A 25,237-nucleotide genomic window follows, 5' to 3' on the forward strand; every position below is an offset into this window, starting at 1 on the left:
CAAATGCAGAAGATACCTCCCTATGGGGTGTATCTTCCCTAAGAGGAAGGAAGTAGGGCCTAGCTCTAGGGCTGGCCTTTCCTTCAGAATTCAGACCCCAGACTCCAGACCCCGGGGGAAAACAGGCAAAACAGAAACTAAAGGGGCCATGTACCAGTTTGAATGTATTATGTTCCCCCAATGCCATTATCTTTGATGTAATCTTGTGTGGGCAGACCTATCAGTGTTAATTAGGTTGTAATTCTTTGAGTGTTTCCATGGAGATGCACCCCACCCAACTGTGGGTGATGACTCTGATTGGATAATTTCCAAGGAAGTGTTGGCCCACCCATTCAGGGTGGGTCTGAATTAAATTACTGGAGTACTACATAAGATCAGACAGAAGGAGCAAGCTGCTACAGCCAAGAGGGACACTTTGAAGAAAGCACAGGAGCTGCAGATGAGAGACAGTTTGAAGAAGGCCGTTGAAAGCAGACTCTTGCTCCGGAGAAGTTAAGAGAGGACAAATACCCCATGTGCAACTAAGAGTGCCATTTTTGAGGAACTGTAGCCTGGAGAGGAACGTCCTGGGAGAAAGCCATTTTGAAACCAGAACTCTGGAGCAGATGCCAGCCACGTGCCTTCCCAGCTAACAGAGGTTTTACAGACACCATTGGCCATCCTCCAGTGAAGGTACCCAATTGCTGATGTGTCACCTTGGACACTTTATGGCCTTAAGACCGTAACTGCATAACCAAATAAACCCCTTTTATAAAAGCCAATACATTTCTGGTGTTTTGCATTCCAGCAGCATTAGCAAACTAGAACAGGCCACAATGCCTTACACCAGTCAGGAGTGACAGCCTGACAGGTGCCACCTGCTGGGCAGGTTAGGAAAGCACAGTGGCTAGAGGCCTCAGAGGAAAGCCTGTCATTCTTCTACGATACACCCTGAATATAACCCTACTCTGAGACCTGAACCTGTTCTGGTCCGGGAAAATCTGATTGGGGTAATCAAGGAAATCAGATGACAAGACAACAGAAAACTACAAATTGCAATAGTAAAAACAAAGATATGGCCCAGTCAAAGGAACATACTTACACCTCAGTTAAGACACAGTTGAGATAAGTTTTCATTTTAATAAAACAATCAATTAAAGATTTTCAAAGAAATATGCTAAATCAACTCAAAAACCAAATCAAGAAGTTCAGGGAAGATATGGCAAAAGAGGTGAAGGATATAAAGAAAACACTGGTGATCATAAGGTAGAAATCAAAAGTTTGAAAAAACTACTGGCAGAATCTGGGGAAATGAGAGGACAACACAGGAGATGAAAAACACAATGGAGACATACAACAGCAGATCCCAAGAGGCAGAAGAAAACACTCAGGAACTGGAGAACAAGACACCTGAAATCCTTCACACAAAAGAATAGACAGGGAAAAGAATGGAAAAATATGAGCAACAGCTCAGGGAACTGAATGGCAACAAGAACTGCATGAATGCACATGTCATCGGTGTCCCAGAAGTAAAACAGAAGAGAAAAGGGACAGAAGCAATAATAGAGGAAATAATCAATGAAAATTTCCCATCTCTTATGAAAGACATAAAATTACAGATCTAAGAAGTGCAGCGTACCCCAAACAGAATAGATCTGAATAGACCTATGCCAAGACACTTAATAATCAGATTATCAAACGTGAAAGACAAAGAGAGAATCCTGAAAGCAGCAAGAGAAAAAGCAATCCATCACATACAAAGGAAACTTGATATGACTATGTGCGGATTTCTCAGCAGAAACCATGGAGGCAAGAAGGAAGTGGTGTGATATATTTAAGATACTGAAAGAAAAACTGCCAACCAAGATCTTATATCTGGCAAAACTGTCCTTCAAATATGAGGGAGAGTTTAAAATATTCTCCAACAAACAGACAATGAGAGAGTTGTGAACAAGATTCCTGAGCTCAGGAAATACTAAAGGGAGCACTACAGATAGATAGGAAAAGACAGGAGTGAGAGGTTGGAACATAATTTTGGGCGAGGGTTGCACAGCAATGTGAGTACACTGAACAAAGATGACTGTGAGTATGGTTGAAAGAGGAAGGTTAGAGCATGTGGGAAATCAGAAGGAAAGATAAAGACAGGGACTGTATAACTTAGTGAAACCTAGAGTGCTCAATAATTGTGATAAAGCATACAAATATGTTTTTACATGAGGGAGAACAAATGAATGTCAAACTTGCAAGGTGTTAAAAATGGGGTGGTATTGGGGGAAAGATACAGTCAATGCAAACTAGAAACTATAGTCAACAGAAACATGGTATTATGCTCCCTTTAATGTAACAAAGGCAATATACCAAAGCCAAATGCCTACAAGAGGGGGACATAAGGGAGGGGTATGGGACTCTTGGAATTGATGATGTTGTCTGACTCTTTTATTGTACTTGAGTTTAATTCTATCTTTCCTTTTGTTGCTTTTTAGCTGTCTTTTTTCTTTTCTTTCTTTTTCTTTTTCTTTTGTCTCTCTACCTTCTTTGACTCTCCCTCCTTCTTTTTGGAAGAAACGGCGATGTCCTTATATAGAAAGTGGTGATGGTGGTGAATGCATAAATACATGATTATACAGAGAACTACTGATTGTCTACTTAGGACAGAATGCATGGTGGATGAACAAAACTGTTTTTTAAAAAAGTGGGTTGATGAAGAAACCCAGAAGGCACTATATTGGATGAAATAAGTCAGACACATAAGGACAAATATTGTATAGTCTCACTGATATGAACTAATTATAATACGTGAACTCACAGACATGAAATATAAGTTACCAGTATATAGAACGAGGCTAAACAATGGGGCATCATTGCTTATTATGAGCGTAATGTTTAACTGGATTGAACTTAAGTGTTTGGAAATGGACAGAGGTGATGGTAGCACATTACTGTGAGAATAACTAAGAGTGCTGAATGGTATGTGAATGCGGTGGAAAGGGGAAACTTAGAGTCACATGTGTCACCAGAAGGAAAGTTGGAGGTTAAAATATGGGAATAAATAAAACAGTGAATCTTGTGGTAGGCAATGTCCATGATTAACCGTAGAAATATAGATATCTCTTTCATGAACTAGAACAAATGTATGACACTATAACTAGAAGTTAATAATAGAGGAGTATATAGGGAAAAACATATCTATTGCAAACTATGTACTACAGTTAGTAGTATTTTAACCTTCTTTCATCAACAGTAACAAATGTACTATACCAATAGTATGAGTCAATAATGGAGGGTGTGGTTAGAGGTATGGGAGGATGCGAGTTTTCTTTTTTGTGTTTATTTCTTTTCTGTAGTAATGAAAATGTTCTAAAATTCGAAAAAAAACTAATTGTGGTGACGGATGCACAGCTGTATGATGGTACAGTGGACAACTGATTGTGCACTTTGGATCTTTGGATGATTGTATGGCATGTGAACAATCTGAATAAAATTAAAAAAAAAAAAACAAAAACTTATTGGATGCAGCAAAGGCAGTGCTGAGAGGGAAATTTATTGCCCTAAACACCTCAACTGGAGGAGCTAGAGAAAGAACAGCAAGTTAACACCAAAGCAAACAGAAGGAAATAAGTAACAAAGATTAGAGCAGAAATAAATGAAATTGGAAAAAATGAAAACAAAAGAATCAACAAAATTAGAAGTTGGTGCTTTGAGAAAAATCAATAAAATCAACAGCCCCTTAGCTAGGCTGACAAGGAAAAAAAGAGAAAGGATGTAAATAAATAAAATCAGAAATGGGATGGGGTCATAACCACTGACCCTGCAGAAATAAAGGAGATAGTAAGAGGATATTATGAGCAACTATATGCTAATAAACTAGACAACTGAGACAAAATGAACAACTTCCTAGAAAAGCATGGACAACCAACATTGACTCAAGAAGAAATAGAAGACCTCAACAAACCAACCACAAGTAAACAGACTGAATCAGTCATCCAAAAACTCCCAAAAAAGAAAAATCTGGGTCCAGATGGCTTCACATGTGAATTCTATCAAGTATTCAAGAAACAGCACCAATCCTGCTCAAATTCTTTAAAAAAATTGAAGAGGAGGGAAAGCTACCTAACTCACTCTATGAAGCCAACATCACCCTAATATCAAAGCCAGACAAAGATACTACAAGAAAAGAAAGTTACAGACCAATCTCTTTAATGAATATAGATGCAAAAATCCTCAAAAAAATACTTGCAACTCGAATCCAGCAGCACTTTAAAAGAATTATATACCATGACCAAGTGGGTTTTATTCCAGGTATGCCAGGATGGTTCAAAACAATAAAATCAATTAATATAATACACCTATCAATAAATCAGAGGGGAAAAACACATGAGATCATCTCAATTGATTCAGAAAAGGCATTTAAAAAAATTCAACTTTCTTTCTTGAAGAAAACACTTCAAAGGTTCGGAATAGAAGGAAACTTCCTCAACATGAAAAAAGGGAAAATATGAAAAACCCACAGCTAACATTATAATCAATGGGGAAAAACTGAAAGCTCTAAGGTCAGGAACAAGACAAGGATGCCCACTACCACCATTTTTCTTCAACATTGTGCTGGAAGTTCTATCCAGAGTAATTAGGCAAGAAAAAGAATTAAAAGGCATCCAAATTGAAAAGGAAGAAGTAAAACATTTAATGTTTGCAGATGACATGTTCCTACACCTAGAAAACCCTGAAAAACCTACAACAAAGCTACAAGAACTAACAAATGAGTACAGCAAAGTGGCAGAATACAAGATCAACATGCAAAAATCAGTAGTATTCCTATATACTAGATAAGGAGCAATCTGAGGAGGAAATCAAGAAAAAAAATTCCATTTATAATAGCAACCAAAAGAATCAAATATTTAGGAAATAAATTTACTCAAGGACATAAAACCTATACACAAAAAAACTACAAAAAATTGCTAAAAGAAATGAAAGAAGACCTTAATAAATGGAAGGACATACCAGGTTCATAGACTGGAAAACTAAATATATTTAAGATGTCAATAATACCCTAACTGATTTATAGATTCAATGCAATCCCAGTTAAAATCCCAACAACTTACTTTGCAGAAATAGAAAAAAACAATAATCAAATTTATTTGGAAGGGCCGGGCACCCTGGATAACTAAAAATATCTTGAGAAAGAAAAATGAAGTGGGAGGTCTCACACTACCTAATCTTAAAGCTTATTACAAAGCTACAGTAGACAAAACAGCATGGTACTGGCATAAAGATAGATATTCTGACCAATGGAACCGAGTCGTGTGTTCGGAAATAGACCCTCTCATCTACAGACAATTGATCTTTGATCATGCGGTCATGTTGACTGAACTGGGACAGAACAGCCTCTTCAAAAAACGGTACTTGGAGAATAGGATACCTATATCCAAAAGAATGAAAGAGGACCCCTATCTCACACCTTATACAAAAATTAACTCAAAATGGATTAAAGACCTAAACATTAGTGCTAAGACCATAAAACTTTCAGAAGAAAATGTAGGGAAATATCTTAAAGATCTTGTGATAGAAGGTGGTTTCCTAGACCTTATAGCCAAAGCATGAGCAATGAAAGAAGAAATAGATAAATGAGATCTCCTAAAAATTGAAAACTTTTGCACATCAAAGGACTTCGTCAGGAAAGCAAACAGGCAGCCTATGCAATGGGAGACAATATTTGGAAACCACATATCAGATAAAGGTTTAATATCCAGAATCTATAAAGAGATCGTACAACTCAACAACAGAAAGACAACCCAATTGAAAAATGGGCAAAAGACATGGACAGACACTTTTCTGAAGAGGAAATTACAAATAGCTCAAAAACATATGAAAAGATGCTCAACTTCACTGGCTATTAGGGAAATGAAAATCAAAACCACAATGAGATATCATCTCATACCTATTAGAATAGCCATTATCAAAAAATAAAAAAAAAAACAAAAACAGAATATTACAAGTAGCAGATAGGATTTGGAGAAAGAGGTACACTTATTCACTGTTAGTAGGAATGTAGACTGGTGCAAACGCTCTAGAAGGCAGTTTGACAGTTCCTCAGGAAGCTAAGTATAGAATTGCTGTATGATCCAGCAATCCCATTACCAAGAATATACTTAGAGGAACTGAAAGTAGAGACACAGACATTTGCACACCAATGTTTATAGTGGCATTATTCATGATTGCAAAAAAGATGGAAACAGCCCAAATGTCCATCAGTGGGCAAGTGGATAAACAAACTGTGGTATACACATACAATGGAATATTACGCAGCTGCAAGACAATAAAGTCATGAAGCATGCAACAATGCGGATGAACCTTGAAGATGTTAAGTTAAGTGAATTAGCCAGAAACAAAAGGACAAATACTGTGTGGTCTCACTAATATGAACTAACTACAATGAGAAACTCTGAGAGTTAAAGTTGAGAACACAGGCTACAGGGGATAGAAAGAGGATAAAGATTGGGTATTTGATGCTGAAGGAGTACAGAATGTTCAACAGGATTGATTGTAAAGGTCTAGAAATGGATAGCACAATACTATGTGATGGTAGCACAATATTGTAAGTATAATGAACAAAGCTGAGTGTGAGTATGGTTGAAAGAGGAAGGTTAGGTGCAAGTATGACATGAGAAGGAAAGATAGAATATAAAAACTAGGACTGTAAAACTTAGTGAAAACTAGAGTGAACAATGATGGTGATTAAATGTACAAATATAAGACAGTTTTTACATGAGGGAGAACAAACAAATGTCACCATTGTAAGGTGTTGAAAATGGGATGGTATATGGAAAAAATACAATTAATGAAAACTAGGGTCAATATTTAACAGCAACATTAGAATATTCTCCCATTAATTATAACAAAGGCAATATACCAAAGCTAAATGCCAATAAGAGAGGATTATAAGGGAGGGGTATGAGATTCTTGTCATTGTCATCATTGTTTCTCCTTTTTATTTTTTCTTATTCTTGATTTTTTAATTCTTTCCTCTTCTTAATTTGTGGAAGAAATGGAAATATTCTCATATAGATTGTTGTGGTGAATGCATAACTATGTGATTATACCAGGAACCATTAACTGTTCACTTAGGATGGATTGTATGGGGTGTGAATAAAACTGTTTAAAAAATAGACAGAGAGATACAAATGCTGCAGAAGATATGAAGAGAAGGATATACTCTATTCACTGTTGGTAGGGAGGTAGAATGGTGCAGCCCCTAAGGAGGGCAGTATGGTGGTTCCACAAGGAGGCTGGGTATAGAGTTGTCATATGAACCTGCAACCCCATTATTAGGTATATACTTCAAAGAACAGAAAGCAGAGACATGAATAGACATTTGCACACTGGTGTTTATGGTGGCATTATTTACAATTTGCAATGGATGGAAGTGGCCTAAGGGTACATTGACAGGCGATCCGAAGGGTTAATTGTGCTGTATACACACAACAGAATATTGAGCAGCTGCAAGAAGGAATGAAGTTGTGAGGCATGAAACTAGGTGAATAAACCTTGAGGACATTGTGTTGCATGAAATAAGCTAGAAATGAAAGGACATTTATATTGTATGGATCACTAATACAAACAAACTATAGAAATAGTTTATAACTCAGGAATGTTGTATGGTCTCACTAATATAAACTAACTATAAAGAACACATGCTGAGAACTGAATTTGAGCACACAGGATATCGGGCTAGAACATGGGCAGAGACTGGGCAATCAATGATTCAGGAATATAGAATGTTCAATAAGGCTCATTGTAAAGGTTCCTAGATCGTAAATACTTACAGCAGTCACATCTATTCCTGAGTTTTAACTATGATTTCTAAATTCTGAGATGCTGAGCTCTTTGGGTATAACCTGGCAGTTCCCTGGAACTTTGGTATCTGAGTGACACCTGAGACCCAGAGATAGCGTTCTGCACCCTATAAGGCAGCATTACTATATACAGCAACTGCTAAAGAAGCTGTAAAAGAGATTAGACTTCAATTAGAGATATGAATGAAATGGACTTGGTTAGGCTGAGGTAAAACAGAATACAGTGTAAAGGATGCTACTGACTGTATAAGTTAAAACTTCAACTTCCGTATAAGACCAAAGGAAGAGATGCTTATTTGGTATAAAATTTAAATTTTCTATAGCACAGTATCTAATTTAACCTGTATGGTCAGTATATTTAAACAACATAATTACATGGAACCTAGAATAGGGAACGAGACCCTTTTATTTTGTATAGGTTAATTAATATCCTGATACATTCCAGAGTATTTGGGGCATAAAATAAAAAAAGTATTTACAAAGTCTACTTGAAGGATGGGGAAAAATGCGGATATCAATAACTTCCCCACCTGGGGAACTCCAGATATTCTCTCAAGCATTAGGGACTCCCAATTTAACAAGCCAAGTCCTTGATCTTGGGGCTTGCCCTTACGAAATTTATTCCAGCAAAGTAGAAGCTAAGCCTACTTATAAGTATGCCTAACAGTCACCCCCAGAGAACCTCTTTTGTTGCTCAGATGTGGCCTCTCTCTAAGCGAACTCTGCAAATAAACTCACTACCCTCCCTTCTATGTGGGACATGACACCCAGGGTTGCATGTAAGTCTCCCTGGCAACATGAGACATGACTCACAGGGATGAGCCTGGCCCTGGCATCGTGGGATTGAGAATGCCTTCTTGACAAAAAAGGGGAAAAGAAATGGTACAAAATAAAGTTTCAGTGGCTAAGAGATTTCAAATAGAGTCAAGAGGTCATTCTGGAGGTTATTCTTATGCATTATATAGATATTCCTTTAGTTTGGGTGTATTAGAATAGATAGAAGGAAGTATCAAAACTGTTGAACTGTAATCCAATTTGTTCTTCATGGTGATTGTATAACTATATAGCTTTTATGGGGTGATGGTGTGATTGTGAAAATCTTGTGACTGACACTCCCTATATCCAGTGTATGGGCAGATGAATAATAAAATAAAGACCAAAATAAATACAAAAATAACAGGGGGATACAGGGTATGGGATGTTTTGGGTGTCCTTTTTTATTTTAATTTTTAATTTTTAATTTTTTTGAGTAACAGAGATGTTCTAAAATTGATTGTGGTGATGAATGCACAACTATATGATGATACTGTGAGCTACTGATTGTATTCTTTGGATGGATTATATGGTGCATGAATATATCTCAACAAAATGGTCTTTTAAAAAAAAGCCTGAGCATTATTGAAAGAAGAATGTGGAGGACAATAATCACTAAAGTCCAGAAGCTTGGAAACAAAATCCAAGGGGGAGTTTTACTTAAGAGAATATTCTCTGCCTATTGCTAATATATCCCAAATGAACCTCTAGACTAGAAGCTGTCATTATTTCACTATGACAGTAAAATTTCTTATTTTTCCTGAATTGCAAGCCAAATATATCATTATCATCTCTTCAGTTTGGGAACATACAATAAAGAAATAAACAGAATGGTTTTAGAGTTCATAATCCATGTCATCTGGTACTCCATGGCAAGTTAATTGGCCTTATCTTAATAAATGAACTTCAGATTGCCTAATTATTGCAGAGATTAATAAAGAAAGAAGTAACTGCCATTGAGGAAATTTTCCTTATCTATTTCTTCCATTTAATTACATAAATCTGTAATCTGAGAGTAAAGTAGAAAATCCCTATTCAGTTTCTAGTTCAGGTTCAAATATTTCCTCCAGGAATGGAAAAATAGATTCTGCAGTTATTTTAAAAGATTATAAAGGTCCTGAGTTTCCTCAGGAATGTGGGGGAAAGTAGATCATCTTTTGGCCTCAGATAAATGGAGAATAAAGGCTGTCTCCCTCTGATCCTCACCCCCCCCCCCAATATATTCTCTATACCATCTCCTGGACCATAGGCATCAACAGGAACAGTCAGAAAATGTACTTAGCCTCAGTGCAGAGCAGGTGGAAACACTAGAGGAAGGGATAAGGCTAAGCCTATGCAGAAACAGAGAAAGTAATTAGTAGGAGAATGAAAGCCTCAAAATAGTTGACTCATTTCTACCTCAATTTCTTGAGAAATCACTCTTTTTAAAGAAAGTTATAAACATTAATCTTATTAATCATATATTTATTTTGTTGCATTGGGTGAAACTCTATTCCAGATTTGGAAGAAAATTTCCTGAATACAGGCAACCAATGTCAACACCCCTATAGAGCCAGGAGTTCGGGAGATCAGGAGTTCAGGTATCCTGGGGACTTGGGGAATTTCATAACCTTATATACTCAAATCTATACCTCTCTTTAAATTACTAAGTAATTACTTTAAATTACCATTAATAAGATGAGAAATAAAAGAAGCAATAGCTTGAGGGAAATCTAAGGTGTGGTACCTTAAAAAGCTAATATTCCATATATCGTGAGAATGAGAAACTACCTTCTCAGAGCAATCATTGATGGTCTGAGAATTGAGTGTCCATTCCACTGCCATTGAAAAGAAACCTTACCTCCCCAACAGATAGAAAGGCAGCTGGAATACTCATTCTAACATAAACTGAGAAGAATATGAAAAATCTTTAGAAAACTTTACTATATTTTCCACAGAAGAGAAAAAAGAGAAAGATCAGGGTATTTTCTTTGAAATCATGCCTATATGCAAAGCTCATCATCTGGGGAATAATCCCTGTATTTTAGAGATAAAGTACAGAGAGATGGAGGAGGAAAGAGATACAAACAGGAAATGCACAAAAACTAAACTGGTTTTTAAAAACTAGAAGCATGTACCTAGAGTTCAGGAAGAGATATGCTTTAAACTCTTTTGGTACACTTAACTTAATTCTTACTCTTCTATAAAAGCAGGTTCAAAGAACAGCCTTGAAGTGAAACTAAAGAACTGAGGGATCCTTATAAAGCCTAGTGAGAACTAAGAGGCTGGAGGGAGGGAAGGAGAAAGAAAGAATTAGGAAAGGGGTGGAGGTCCTTTTGCACTGAAAAGTCTGTCTAAGCCTCCACATTGAGACTAAATGAGAAATCATCACAATATAAAGGATGATATGCTTCAAACTTTTGGAAAACAAAACTGTTTACACATTTATATGCCCTAATATACCATCTCATAGCAGCATTAAGTAGAGGTACTAAGTTAAAAAGTAGTTATGGCCTAATTAGCAAGTGGCACAGTGACAAATAGTCTTCTGTATCAAAATTGCTTGAAAGCTATACAAATTTTAGATAATTTATGAAAGAAATTGTAATTCAACTGACTAGAGCATTGAATGTCAAACAAAGGACAGCAAAATATATATTGAAATTTCCAGGTGCATACATTTTACAAAAAAGCAACTCTGAAGTATAATTGAATAAGGAGTTCATGCTATACTAATTACATCATTTTAACAGAGGTGCTAACACACACGAGAGCTCTGTTTTTCCACAGAGAACTTTGTCTTAAAACTGTCTTACCATTTTCCAATTTAAAATCTTACAGGTCAGTAAAATTCTCCAAGATTTACAATCTTAATTTAAAGCACTAGAACCCACACAATCAAGTTATTAATAAATGAAAAGTTGGTAGTTTCCACTTACGAAGATATATTGTTGAAGCTGAGAAATAGACGTTGGAGGCAGGGCAAATTATCCACATCTCTCTAGAAGGAAACAGAAAGCAAAAATTTATCAACTGAAAGAAAAAAAAAATAGCAATGTCTTCTTGCTCAGCTGTTAAAATACACAGTCATTTCTATTTACTGCAACCTTGCTACAACAGTGATTTCCCCCAGACTTTGAGCTCCATTCTTCTCCACTGCAGATTAAATGGGAGGGTTTCAGTACATCTGCAGAATGAGCTGCACCACTTGCAAGGTAAAAAGCCCCAGAGAGAACAGAGAGCAATGCTGCCGCTAGTCTCTTGAAGCATGCTTTTGGGAAAGAAGCCAAAATGCTACTTTAGCATTTCAACTGTAGGGTAAATATAGTATAATCAAACATTTCTTAAAAATCATTTTTAAAAGGAAGCCATTCAGAAGCTTTACATTTTACATGTGTGCAATTAGCTTTCCAAACAGTAGTGAAAATTAACAAAGCTATTTACCTCACTATTCTCAAACCCTTTGAAATTTAACACTCAGTTGCAAATGAAACAATACACATACAATTCCCCCAAAGAACTAAAAGCAGATCATAGTGGTGTCATTGAAGGGCACTGTAAAGGCAATTTTCAATCTAAGGCAAGTATCAAGAAGTCATTACAATTGAAAACTCAAACCTGTTCTACTTAGGTACAGCATCCCAAAGCAAACACTGCTGTTTCAGTATAGTTATCCTTAGCAAATATTGCAACGTTTAGGTCCAAATGATTTTTAAAAGTCACAAAATAAATGCAAACAAAGCTATACACTTTCATTAAATAAAAAGATATAATCCTGAAAAGTATGACATACATGGGAGTAACAGAATCTTAAGGGGAAGCTTAGTGATTACCTAGTCTACCACATGAGTGAGCAGTCCAGGTTGTTGCAGGGCAGGACATGCTGTTCTGGAGGCTGAGACAGGATGAGTCCAGTTATCCTGACTTCCAATGTTGTACTCTTTAAAATACAACACACTGCCACTTCTAATATAAACAGGTTTTCATTTTTAAGGATAACATCATTTCCAGTAATTCCAGTTTTAAGAGTTTGAATAATACTAATATAGGATATATATTTAACATATTTTGTGACCAATATTTAAATTCAAATCAAAACTTGCATTACTGTTTCCACAGTGTTAGGTTGTTCAGGAATCCACACAATGCAGCGAGTCATGGTTTAAGTAGAGAGTTTAAGGTTTATTAGAGGAAGAAAGCAGGTGGGAGCCATCAGAAAAGAAAAAGGAAGAAAAAGGCTCCGGCCTCTTTCTGAGAGCAGCATTTCTTAAAGGAAAAACCCACGTTGGGTGGTGGGTGGGGAAGGGTCCTGCTGAGTGTGTTCTGGGCCTCGATTGGGTGAGTGCTTATCAGTTTCTGCTGACTGGTTACTAGGGTTCTAACACACTACTCTTCTTTGATGTGCACTGTACTATCTATGTGGAGGAAGTAGGCCTTTTGGCTTGTTTATGGTCGTTCATCTTATGGGCATATCTGATCTTGCCTTGTTCGCCCCCTGGGGCCTAGGTGCCACTATGACTGGGATTTCTAAAACAGCCTTCAACCCTTAGTTTATGATGCACCTGGTATCTATGAGATAAGCAGCAGGGCCCCTGGATCAGACATTCTTTCTATATGTTAGACTCTTTTTCTGGGGTCTGACAGGTCATCATCTTCCTGCCTCCCTCATTTCTTCCCCTCTTTTAAAACTACCATTTCCAAGACTCAGTAATAGTTTAGCAAGTACATTAAAATTAGACACAAGCTCAGCTTTTCTAAAAATGGTTCATTTATTATTTTTACAAGCTTGTTATATAAAGAAAATATTAAAGTGACAGAATTGTGTCACAGCCACTTAATGGTTCTGAGAAGCAAGGGAGAAATTAATCTGGCTTAAGACATTCTCCTGTCTTCTCTTGTATACCTTTCTCCAAACTTCTCTTAATTCCTTAAACCATAAGCAGTGTAAAATGAATACATGTTTGCCCATGTTCCAAACACTGGCTACGTACACCATTCATTTCACATTACTGTTCTTAGGCTTACCCCTGAAAAGCCTGTTCAACCAATGTGAGTTAGTGATTTGGGGAGCTTTTCAACCAAGGTAAAGGAATAAGTCCACAGAACACAGGAAGGAAGCCAAACTCCCCTCAGTGGGCGGGGAGCATATATGTTCACAAACTTGTTGAATTATATCCACCAGCTACCCTGCTCTGGATATTCCCAGAAACTGTGCGGAGTGGGAAGGAGTTTGGGGTTAGTGGAAGGGCTCATTTTATTCCAGGGCCCTATTTTCCAAAGGAAATGGCTGCTTGTTTCCTATCTAGTCTCTAGAAATATTAAGTCACAGCAGAACTGAAGCCCTCTCCGTGCACTTGGGGAACCTCTTCTCCCAAAATCTTCCTGAAACCTACCTAAGATATTTCTGGGCACACCAACTGGATACACCAGCTGGGAGAAACTGGAAGTCAACAGCCTGGATCTCCTTTGAATCAAAGCATCTTTTAAAAAAAAAAAAAAAACTGTCTCTTTGACTTCTATCATATTGCCTTCAGAGATTACAGACACCTTTTAAGACATTTTTTTTGCAATTAAAATGTAAGTTCAAATTATATCAGGCTGTAATTTGTGAAAAAGGGTTTTTAAGTTTATTTGTTTAAATTATAATGCATTATGTTTACTTTCATTTATGAAACAAAATTTTGTCAAAGGTCTTTATCAAATTTTCAAAAACATTAACTGTCATTACCTGGTAGAGTTACAAAAAATATCATAACAAATTGAAAACCTAAAATGTAGAGTTCAACAACCTATATCGCTATAATCCCTTTAGTGGATATCCATTTTTTAGAACTTTAAAAAGCAAAATAATTATCCACAATCATTTTTGTTGTTCCAAATTCCATTGCTGCAAGAAAATTATAACTTTTCTGTAATTTTTCTATCAATTCTGATATACTTGTTAGGAAATGACAGCATTTAAATAAAATAAAAACAGATAAAAAGAGGATATCATATTCATTGTGTCAAGTATCTATGCATGAATTACTTACAGAAAAAAAAAAAAAAGAGAGACTTGTTTAAAGCTACTAGAAGATGGCTCCTCTAAGATGAAAGAATAAATCAAAGAAGGAAATAACATAAGATCCAGGAAGTGGGATTCAACATTGGAAGGAGGCAAAGGGAAATCCAAGGATGACATCTAGGCAGCAGGCATAGAACAACCAGTCTACATTAAAGACAGAGAACACAAGGCTGTAGGAGGAGTTAGGGATAATGTAAAGAAGCTAAATCCTCATCTTCTTTGAGAAAAAGTCAGCACATTTATTTTATTGTCAAGCATTAAATACTCCCAACAATTCTTTTCTGTAGGTAACAATTTCATAGGCAGAGAAACTACTAAAAAGAAGCCAGATAGTTAACATACCTAAAAGGAAGATGAAATAAAATATTTGCATATAGGGGGATATTTATAGCTCATTTATTATTATTCTGCTCATAGTCTTAAAATCATTACATTTAACAAAACACAATTCTGAGAAATGCATTCAAATACTTTTTTGAATTGAGACGCAAAGCCATTTTATAATTTTTGAAAATATAATCCTTTAAAAAAAGACAAAAATAGTTCCTACAAAATTATTTATAGGATTATAATTCTTTATTTTTACAAAGAATGACTTGCCATCTGAAAAAAACATGCTTGTTCTACTCTGTTCAGACAGTTTTCCATATTCCTAAACTTCACAAAAGAACCAATGATTCAGCAATTTGACCATGAGTAGAACATCTATTACTAGAGCTATTTTTAGAACAGCCTCCTATGGCAGAATAAGGAAGAAGAAATGTGAAGAGTCAGGGGCTCTGGCAAGCATCAAGTAAAACAAAGATGATGCATAAAATTGTAGCTACTCTCATTTTTGGCACACATGCTGTCACACACAAAAAAAGTTAGAGTAAAACTATAATATGGGGGTAACTATTTTAATTTTGAGAATTTGAAACCAGAAACAAATTTATTAACAAAGCATTAAAAGAGTTTAAAAAAAAGATCAAAGGAAACAAAAAGTATTCCTATTTAAAAATTAAAAGGTTTATTAAATAAATTTCAAAGTATCTACCTGTTACAGTCATTATTTTGTAACATATACACATGAGGAATAATATATCTGAGCCATCATATCAATGACTAATATACACTTACATGCCAAAGAAAAAAAGTCCATCGTCTGACTCTGTTATCCAAAGACATTAATACATATATCTGCTTTTTATACTTGTTTACTACCTATTACATAGCAATAAATAACAATCTGGCAGCAACTTACTCTTCTAGTATGATTTTCTTATACCCACTGCTGTAATTCCCCCAAAGAAAAAATTAAAAGGGAACTAAAAACCCTACACTAGTAAGCAGTCATTGATATACTGACTATCTAGGGAGAGTACCAGTCTTTATAACCAAGGAGAGCAAGGAAAAGGAGAAAAAGCCTTCCCACACTCGAATTTGTAGTTCAAATTTATATCACATGCATGATCTAAGCAAAATCTTCATAAAACGTATTCTCAGCAGTGTGATTGTGAAAACCTTATAGATCGCACTCCCTTTATCCAGTGTATGGATGGATGAGTAGAAAAATGGGGACAAAAACTAAATGAAAAATAGGGTGGGATGGGGGGAATGATTTGGGTGTTCTTTTTTATTTTTATTTTTTATTCTTATTCTGATTCTTTCTGGTGTAAGGAAAACATTCAAAAATACATTCAGGTGATGAATGCACAACTATATGATGATACTGTGAACAGTTCATTGTACACCATGGATGAGTGCATGGTATGTGAACATATCTCAATAAAACTGAATTAAAAAAAAAAAAAGTGGTCCCAGGCATTCATACCCTATGAAGTTAGGCAAAACCCTTGGAAAAAACACAACTCAAACTGCCAAAAAAATTAAGAATTTATAATAACTGTATAAAGACTAAAAAATATGTATGTTTAAACTCATTAAAGAAAATAAAACATGAGAAAAATAAGATGCTATAAATTTTTAAACCTGGGCATTAAGGAAAAAAACATGCAGAACTTCTAGAAACAACAACAACAACAAAGTCATTAAAAACACAATGGAGAGAGAAGGGAGCAAGATGGTGGAGTGGTGAGGTCTAGGTTGTAGTTACTCCTCCGGGGCAGTTAGTAGAAAGCCAGGAACCGCATGAACCGGACATCGCAGAGGAATCTGAGATTGGACAAACTCCATACAACACCCATGAACCTGTGGAACAGCTGAGATCAGCGAAATCTGTAAGTTCTCGCGGTCAGTGGGCCCACGCCCCTCCCTGCCAGACACCATCCTGAGGGAAGAGGGGCCGTCCATGCTGGGAACCAGGAGGGAGAATAAAAGCTGCAACTAGAGATAAACTGAGAGCAGACACTGGAAAACCTGGGAGCAGCCAGCCCAGTGGAGAGGACATAAGGCTAGCAAAACAGCAAAAAATTAGAAAATAAAATAAAAACAGAGACTTTTTGGAGTCAGGTAAACATAATACATAGAAGGGCAGGGCTCAAAGAGAATCAGACACGTATGCAAATCCAGGGAGGGAGAGCCCTTGTCTGAAAACCCAGCTTTTCTGCTTTCTTGATTGCTCCTTAATTGCCCTCAACTCCTGGTCTTTTAACACTTCAATAGCCCATTAGATCTGCAAAGACTGTAAAGAGTCCATACTGGGCCCTTCCTTTTTTTTTTTTTTTTTGCTTTTTTTCTCTTTTTCTAAAACGATTTCTCTAAGGAGCCCACTACAGAAAGCCTCAAAAACTTGCAATGTGGGCCAAGGCAAGAGCAGAGCTAAGATAGCTCTGAGAGACAAAGCAATAAGTCTGGTGGTGGAGAAAGTTCGCTAAACACCATAACTTCCCAGCCCTTTTGGGAGCTCAGATCCCAGGGTTTGGAATTCATTAACTAGCTTCAGTCAGCCATGCCCTGGGCTGGGTTAGGGTCACTTGGAGAACTAAAAGATCCCCGCCTCATTACACTGGTGGGGGAAGTGCAGGCTGGCAAGTGCCACCTGCTGGACAGCTCAGGAGAAGCACACAGTCTAAATGCTACAGAGGAGGGTCTCATTTTCAAGGAAATTCCATACCCTCCTACTGAGACCTGGGCCTCTCTGGACTAGGAAAACCTGACTGGGGCTGATAATATCTGAGGAGATCACCACATAAAAAGGCTACATAGAGGCAGGGCAAGAAACAGAAAAACAAGAAGTGAAAAACTCTGATCAACTAAACAGAATCTAAGTTAAAGGTCTAGAATAAGCTGAACTAAACACCAAAGGTTAGAGAACAAAGACAACCAACAAGAAAATCCCTAGGTAAAAGAGAGAAAACAAGCTCCAGAATAAACTAATCAAGAAAGTCAGAAGCCTAGACAGCTTATGATAACGAGCCATATTAGGAAATACGAAAATATGGATCAGCCAAAGGAACAAACTAATAGTTCAACAGAGATACAAGAGTTGAAGCAATTATTGCTAAATCATTTCAATGAACTGAAGGAAGAACTAATTGGAGATGTTCAAACAAATCTAAATCAACTCAAAAATCAAGTCAATGAACTGAGGAAAGACACAGCAAAAGAGATGAAGGATATAAGAAACATACCAGATGACCATAAGGCAGAATTCATAAACTCGAAAAAACAAATGACAGAACTTCTGGGAATGAAGGTCATAATGGAGGAGATAAAAAAGACAATGGAGAGATACAACAGTAGATTTGAACAGGCAGAAGAAAGGACCAGTGAATTGGAAGACAAGACATCTGAATTCACACACATGAAAGAACAGATGGTGAAAAGAATGGAAAAATATGACCAGGGTCTTAGGGAGCTCAGTGACAACATGAAAAACCCAAATATACATGTTATTGGTGTCCCAGAGGGAGAAGAGAGGGGAAAGGGGCAGAAAGAATAATAGAAGAAATAATCACTGAAAATTTCCCTACTCTTATGAAAGACAGAAAATTAGAGATTCAAGAAGTACAGCGTGACCCAAACAGAATAGATAGCAACAGATGTACTCCAAGATACTTACTGATCAGATTGTCCAATGTCAAAGACAAAGAGAAAATTATGAAAGCAATAAGAGAAAAGCAATCCATTACATACAAGGGAAGCTCAATAAGACTATGCACAGATTTCTCCCCAGAAACCATGGAGGCAAGAAGACAGTGGTAAGATATATTTAACATACTGAAAGAGAAGAACTGCCAACCAAGAATTCTATACCTAGAAAAACTGTCCTTCAAAAATGAGGGAGAGATTAAAATATTTTCAGACAAACAGACACGGAGAGAGTTCGTAAATATTAGACCAGCACTACAGGAAATACTAAAGGGAGTGCTACAGGCTGATAGGAAAAGACAGGAGAAAGAGTTTTGGAGAAGAGTGTAGAAATGAAGATTATCAGGAAGGGTAAAAAGAGAGAGAGGAAAAAATTAGACATGACATATAAAATCCAAAAGACAAAATGATAGAAGAAGGTACTGCCCTTACAGTAATAACACTAAATGTTAATGGATTAAACTCCCCAATAAAAAGACACAGACTGGCAGAATGGATTAAAAAACAGGACCCATCTATATAATGTCTACAAGAAACTCACCTTAGACACAGACAAAAATCGGCTGAAAGTGAAAGACTGGTAAAAGATATTTCATGCAAACAACAACCAGAAAAAAGTGGGAGTAGCTACATTAATATCAGACAAAGTAGGCTTCAAAAGCAAAACAATTAAAAGAGACAAAGAAAGACACTATGTATTAATAAAAGGGTCAATTCATCAAGAAAACGTAACAATCATAAACATTTATGCACCAAGCCAGAGTGCCCGAAAATTCATGAGGCGGACACTGAGAACACTGAAAGGAGATGTAGATAACTCCACAATAATAGTTGGAGACTGCAATACACTGCTCTCATCAATGGATAGAAAATCTAGACAGAGGATCAACAAGGAAAGAGAGATGTTGAATTGTATGATAAATGAATTAGACTTGACAGACATTTATAGAACACTACACCCCACAACAGCAGGATACACATTCTTCTCGAGTGCTCATGGAATATTTTCTAGGATAGACCACATGCTGGGTCACAAAGCAAGCCTCAACAAATTTAAAAACATTGGTATTTTAAAAAACACTATCTCAGATCATAACGGAATGAAGTTGGAAATAAATAACAGGCAGAAGATTGAAAAATTCACAAATGCATGGAGACTAAACAACACACTCTTAGAAAACTAGTGGGTAAAAGAAGAGATTACAAGAGAAATTAGTAAATACCTCGAAGCAAATGACAATGAAAACACAACATATCAAAACTTATGGGATGCAGCAAAGGCGGCACTGAGAGGGAAATTTATTGCCTTAAATGCCTATATTAAAAGAGAAGAGAGAGCAAAAATTGAGGAATTAACTATCCACCTGGAAGGACTAGAGAAAGAACAGCAAATAAACCCCAAAGCAAACAGAAGGAAAGAAATAACAAAGATCAGAGCAGAAATAAATGAAACTGAGAGCAGGAAAACAATAGAATCTACAAAACTAGAAGGTGGTTCTTTGAGAAAATGAACAAAATTGATGGACCCTAGCTACGCTAACAAAAGAACAGATGCAAATAAATACAATCAGATACGAGAAAGGAATCATAACTACCGACCCTGCAGAAATAAAGGAGATAATGAGAAGATACTATGAGCAACTTTATGCTATTAAACTGGACAACTTACAAGAAATGGAAAACTTCCTAGAAAAGCATAAACAACCAACACTGACCTAAGAAGAAATAGAGGACCTCACCAAACCAAGCACAAGCAAAGAGACTAGTCAGTCATCAAAAAGCTCCCAAAAAAGAAAAGCCCAGCACCAGATGGCTTCACACGTGAATTCTACCAAACATTCGAGAAAAAATTAATACCAATCCTGCTCAAACTCTTCAAAAAAATTGAAGAGAAAGGAAAACTACCCAACTCATTCTATGAAGCCAACATCATCCTAATATCAAAATCAGACAAAGATACTACAAATCAAGAAAATTATAGACCAATCTCTTTAATGAATATAGATACAAAAATCCTCAACAAAATACTCACAAATTGAATCCAAAAGCACATTAAAAGAATTACACACCATGACCACATGGGTTTTATTCCAGGTATGCAAGGCTAGTTCAACATAAAAATCAATTAATGTAATACACCACATCAATAAAGCAAAAGAACCACATGACCATCTTGATCGATGCAGAAAAGGCATTTGACAAAATTCAACATCGTTTCTTGATGAAAACACTTCAAAGGATAGGAATAAATGGGAATTTTCTCAACATGATAAAGGCAATATATGAAAAACCCACAGCTAACATTGTACTCAATGGGGAGAGACTGACAGCTTTCCCTCTAAGATCTGGAACAAGACAGGGATGCCCACTGTCTCCACTGTTATTCAACATTGTGCTGGAAGTTCTAGCTAGAGCAATCAGGCAAGAAAAAGAAATAAAAGGCATCCAAATTGGAGAGGAAGAAGTAAAACTTTCACTGTTTGCAGATGACATGATTCTATATGTAGAAAATCCAGAAAAATCTACAGCAAAGCTATTAGAGCTAATCAATGAATACAGCAAAGTGGCAGGCTACAAGATAAACATGCAAAAATCTGTAGTGTTCCTATACACAAGTAATGTGCAACAAGAGGAGGAAATCAAGAAAAAAAGAACATTACTGGGACAATTGGCAAAATCTGAAGGGGTCTATACATTAGATAATAGTGTTATATCAGTGCTAATGGCCTGATTTTGATAACTGTACAGTGGTTATAAAAGAGAATTCCTGTTTTTAGGAAATGCTCATTGACGCATTTAGAGATAAAGGGGAATCATTTCTGCAACTTGCTCTTGAATGGTTCAGAAAAAAGTTATATAGTAAATAGATATAAAAAGAAGGGAGGGGATCCCCCTACATAGGACCTGATTCTCAGGGGTGTAAATCTCCCTGGCAATGCAGGATATGACTTCCGGGGATGAATCTGGACCCGGCATCGTGGGATTGAGAACATCTTCTTGACCAAAAGGGGGATGCAAAATGAAACAAAATAAAGCTTCAGTGGCTGAGAGATTTCAAATGGCGTTGAGAGGTCACTCTGGTGAACATTCTTATGCACTATATAGATAACACTTTTTGGGTTTTAATATATTGGAATAGCTAGAAGTAAATACCTGAAACCACCATACCGCAACCCAGTAGCCTTGGGTTGAAGGCGATTGTGTAACAATGTAGCTTACAAGTGGTGACAGTATGATTGTGAAAACCCTGTGGATCGCACTGCCTTTATCCAGTGTATGGATGGATGAGTAGAAAAATGAGGAAAAAACCTAAACAAAAAATAGGGTGGGATGGGGGGGTGGGGGTGGTTTGGGTGTTCTTTTTCATTTTTATTTTTTATTCTTATTCTGATTCTTGCTGATGTAAGGAAATGTTAAAAAATAGACTGGGGTGATGAATGCACGGCTATATGATCGTATTGTGGACAGTTGATTGTACACCATGGATGACTGTATGGTATGTGAATATATCTCAATAAAACTGAATTAAAAAAAAAAGGGAGGGGAAAGAGAGTAATCAAGAAAGACTACAAAGCAAATGTAGTGAAATGTCATTTAGGGAATCTGGATGAAGGGTACTGAGAATTCTTTACACTATTGTTGAAACTTTTCTGAAAGTATCAAATTTAATTTTTTTAAGGTTAAAGAATAAAAAAAATATATCTGGGAAAAAATGACTCAAGGAAAGCTGGTTTTAATATCAAACTAAATAAACGTTAGTGCAAAATGCATTATCAGCTTCCTGTTATACCATAAGCACCTAGCACAGTGCCTGGCACATAGCTCATCCTCATAAAATAATTGCTGAATGAAGGAATAAGCCACAGAGAGATTTAATACATAAGGATAAAACGAACAAATTTATCAAGAAGATATATCAGTTTCAAACTTGTGTGCACCTAGAAATATAGTTTCAAAACACTGACCACGTATTAGGCAATACTGATAATAAATACTGACCATAAATATTGACCACATATTAGATAAAACAAATGTCAACAAATTTCAAAGAACTGATTACATACAATCCACACTGACTAACCAAAATGCAATTAAGTTAGAAAAGAATGACAAAAAAATGTAAAAAATCCATACACTTCAAAAGAACTTCTAAATATCTCATGGATCAAAGAAGAAATCATAATGGAACTTAAGAAAATATTTAGTATTAAATGATAAAAATACTGTATTTCAAAACTTGTATGTAGAAGTTAAAGTAGCACTTAGAAGGAAATTTAGAGCCTTAAATACATATATTATAAAATAAAAAAGACTGGAAACAAATGTATTAACACAAAAGTTTAGAAAGAAAACAAAGAAAATAGAGGAAACGAGAGAGAAGAACACATAGAGCAAGAAAAAAAGTAAGCTTAGAAGAAAGGAAACAATTAACATATTAAAACTGACACCCACTATTATTAGTAAATCAGTAGTTTAAAATCTACCCAGATTATTTTACAGATAATTTCTACCAAATACTCAAGGAAAAGATAATCTTTATCTCATATAAATTGAGATTGATGCCAAATATGGAACCAAAATAGGAAAACAGAATACTAAAATTGGAAATGCTCCTAAATTTATTTTATGAGGCTAAGATGATCTTGATACCCAAAAAGAACAATAAAAGGAAAAGAAATTACAGACCAGTCTCATGTATTTAACATAGATGCTAATATTATAAATAAAATATTAACAAACAAAATCCAGGAATGTATATAAGAAATAACCCATTTTATATACAGATACTAAGAATGCAAGAATGACTTGTCATTACAAAATATTTTAATTTCATTTTCAAAATTAAAGATAACAGGGGAAAAAGATCCATATGATTAACCTAAGAGTTATAGAAAATCAATTAATAAAATTTAACTCTCTGAATGTACAACTATGTAATGGTCCTGTGAACAATCAAAGGTACGATTTGTTTTGTATGACTGCGTGGTATGTGAATATATCTCAATAAAATGAATATTAAAAAAAAGAATAAAAGAAATCATGTGCACAAAAAAAAAAAATTAACTCTCATTCATAATAAAAACTCCAAGCAAACCTAAAATAAAAGAAATTTCCTGAGACTAACAAATGACACCTAGCAAACATAGCTGGTGATGTGTTTCCTTTAAAATCTGAAATGAGTCAAGGATGTCCACTTTCATTTCTCTATTCAACTTTGGACTGGAGGTTCAGTCAAACTGGAAGTTCAGTCTAGTTCAAACAAGAAGAGCAATGAAATACATAATTAGGGAAAAAACCCATATTATCTTAAAAAAATTATAATTGTCCACAAAGAAATCCTAAGATAATCTATTCACATATCATTAGAATTATTAAGGATTCAAAGTACGGTTGCTACAAGTAAGATTAAAGAACCGAAATCAACAGTGGTTCCATCTACTAACAACAGAAAGAAAACTATTCCTGACCCAAAACAAAACTTACAATAGCAACAAAAAAGCATAAAATACCTGGGAAAAAATCTAACAAAAGACTTACAAGATATGTTCATGGAGAAGAACATAAAAGTCATTAAATGAGATAATTGAGAGATGCACCATGTTGATGAGCTGGAAGGTTCAACATCACACAAATGTAAATTGTCTTCAAATTCAAAGCAATTCCAATCATAAAAGACCAATGGGGCTTTTCATGAAATGTGACATGCTATTTCTAGAATGTATACAGAAAAATAAAGGACCAAGATGATTAAAAGGAAAGAAAGACGGGCAGGGAAGAGTGGGACATCATCCTGCTAGCTCTCATGACATAATATAAAGATAGTTAACAAGACAATGCTACAGTAGCACAGGGATAGAGATGAATTAAACAGACCAGAGAGCCCAGAAACAGATGCAGATGTGAAACCTTAATTAGCTAAAGGGAAAAGGAGAGGATTCACTTTTCAATAAATAGTGCTGGAGTGCTGGGACAATTAGTTATCCATTTGAGCAAAAGAAAGAAAGAAAGAAAGAAAAGAAAAAGAAAAGATACTGCATTTCAACTCCACACCACAGGCAAAAATCATTTTCAAATGGATGAAACCTCTAAATAGGAAAAACAACTTTAAATTTTTTGCTATAAGATTAAGGGGAAATAGCTTTATGTGGCAGGGTTTTTCAAACAAACAAAAACAAAAAGCAGATAACATAAAGAATGTGATTGATAATTTTTACTACATTTGGACAGCAGAAACAAAATAAAGAGATAAACAGGAAAAAGAAAAAACTTTTTTTAAAGAGGCAAAGGATAAGGCAATTCACAGAAAAGGAAATCTCAACTTCAAAAAAGAAAAAAGATGAAAGGTATTCAACCTCACTGGAAATGCAAGTTAAAATCCCAATGTGATATGATTTCAAACTTAAAAGACTGGCAAAGATTTAAAAGTCTGATGCTATCAAATGTTGACAAACACCTGAAGTTACAGGATCTCTTAGATAATGCTGATGGAAATGTAATTTGGTACAATCATCTCAGGGAA

The 25,237-nt window shown here is 35.8% G+C and overlaps 1 protein-coding gene across 2 annotated transcripts in view; it reads right to left on the minus strand.

Moving 5' to 3' along the window:
• LRRC49 (leucine rich repeat containing 49) overlaps nt 1-25,237 on the minus strand; it is a 256,724-nt gene that overhangs the window by 183,654 nt on the left and 47,833 nt on the right. For both annotated transcript variants that reach the window (XM_037833528.1, XM_037833529.1), the window contains exon 8: nt 11,561-11,622. In XM_037833528.1, coding sequence (XP_037689456.1) covers nt 11,561-11,622 — 62 coding nt within the window. The remainder of the gene's footprint in view (nt 1-11,560; nt 11,623-25,237) is intronic.

This window comes from Choloepus didactylus, chromosome 4, assembly GCF_015220235.1.
Source record: "Choloepus didactylus isolate mChoDid1 chromosome 4, mChoDid1.pri, whole genome shotgun sequence".
Lineage (NCBI taxonomy): Eukaryota > Metazoa > Chordata > Mammalia > Pilosa > Megalonychidae > Choloepus > Choloepus didactylus.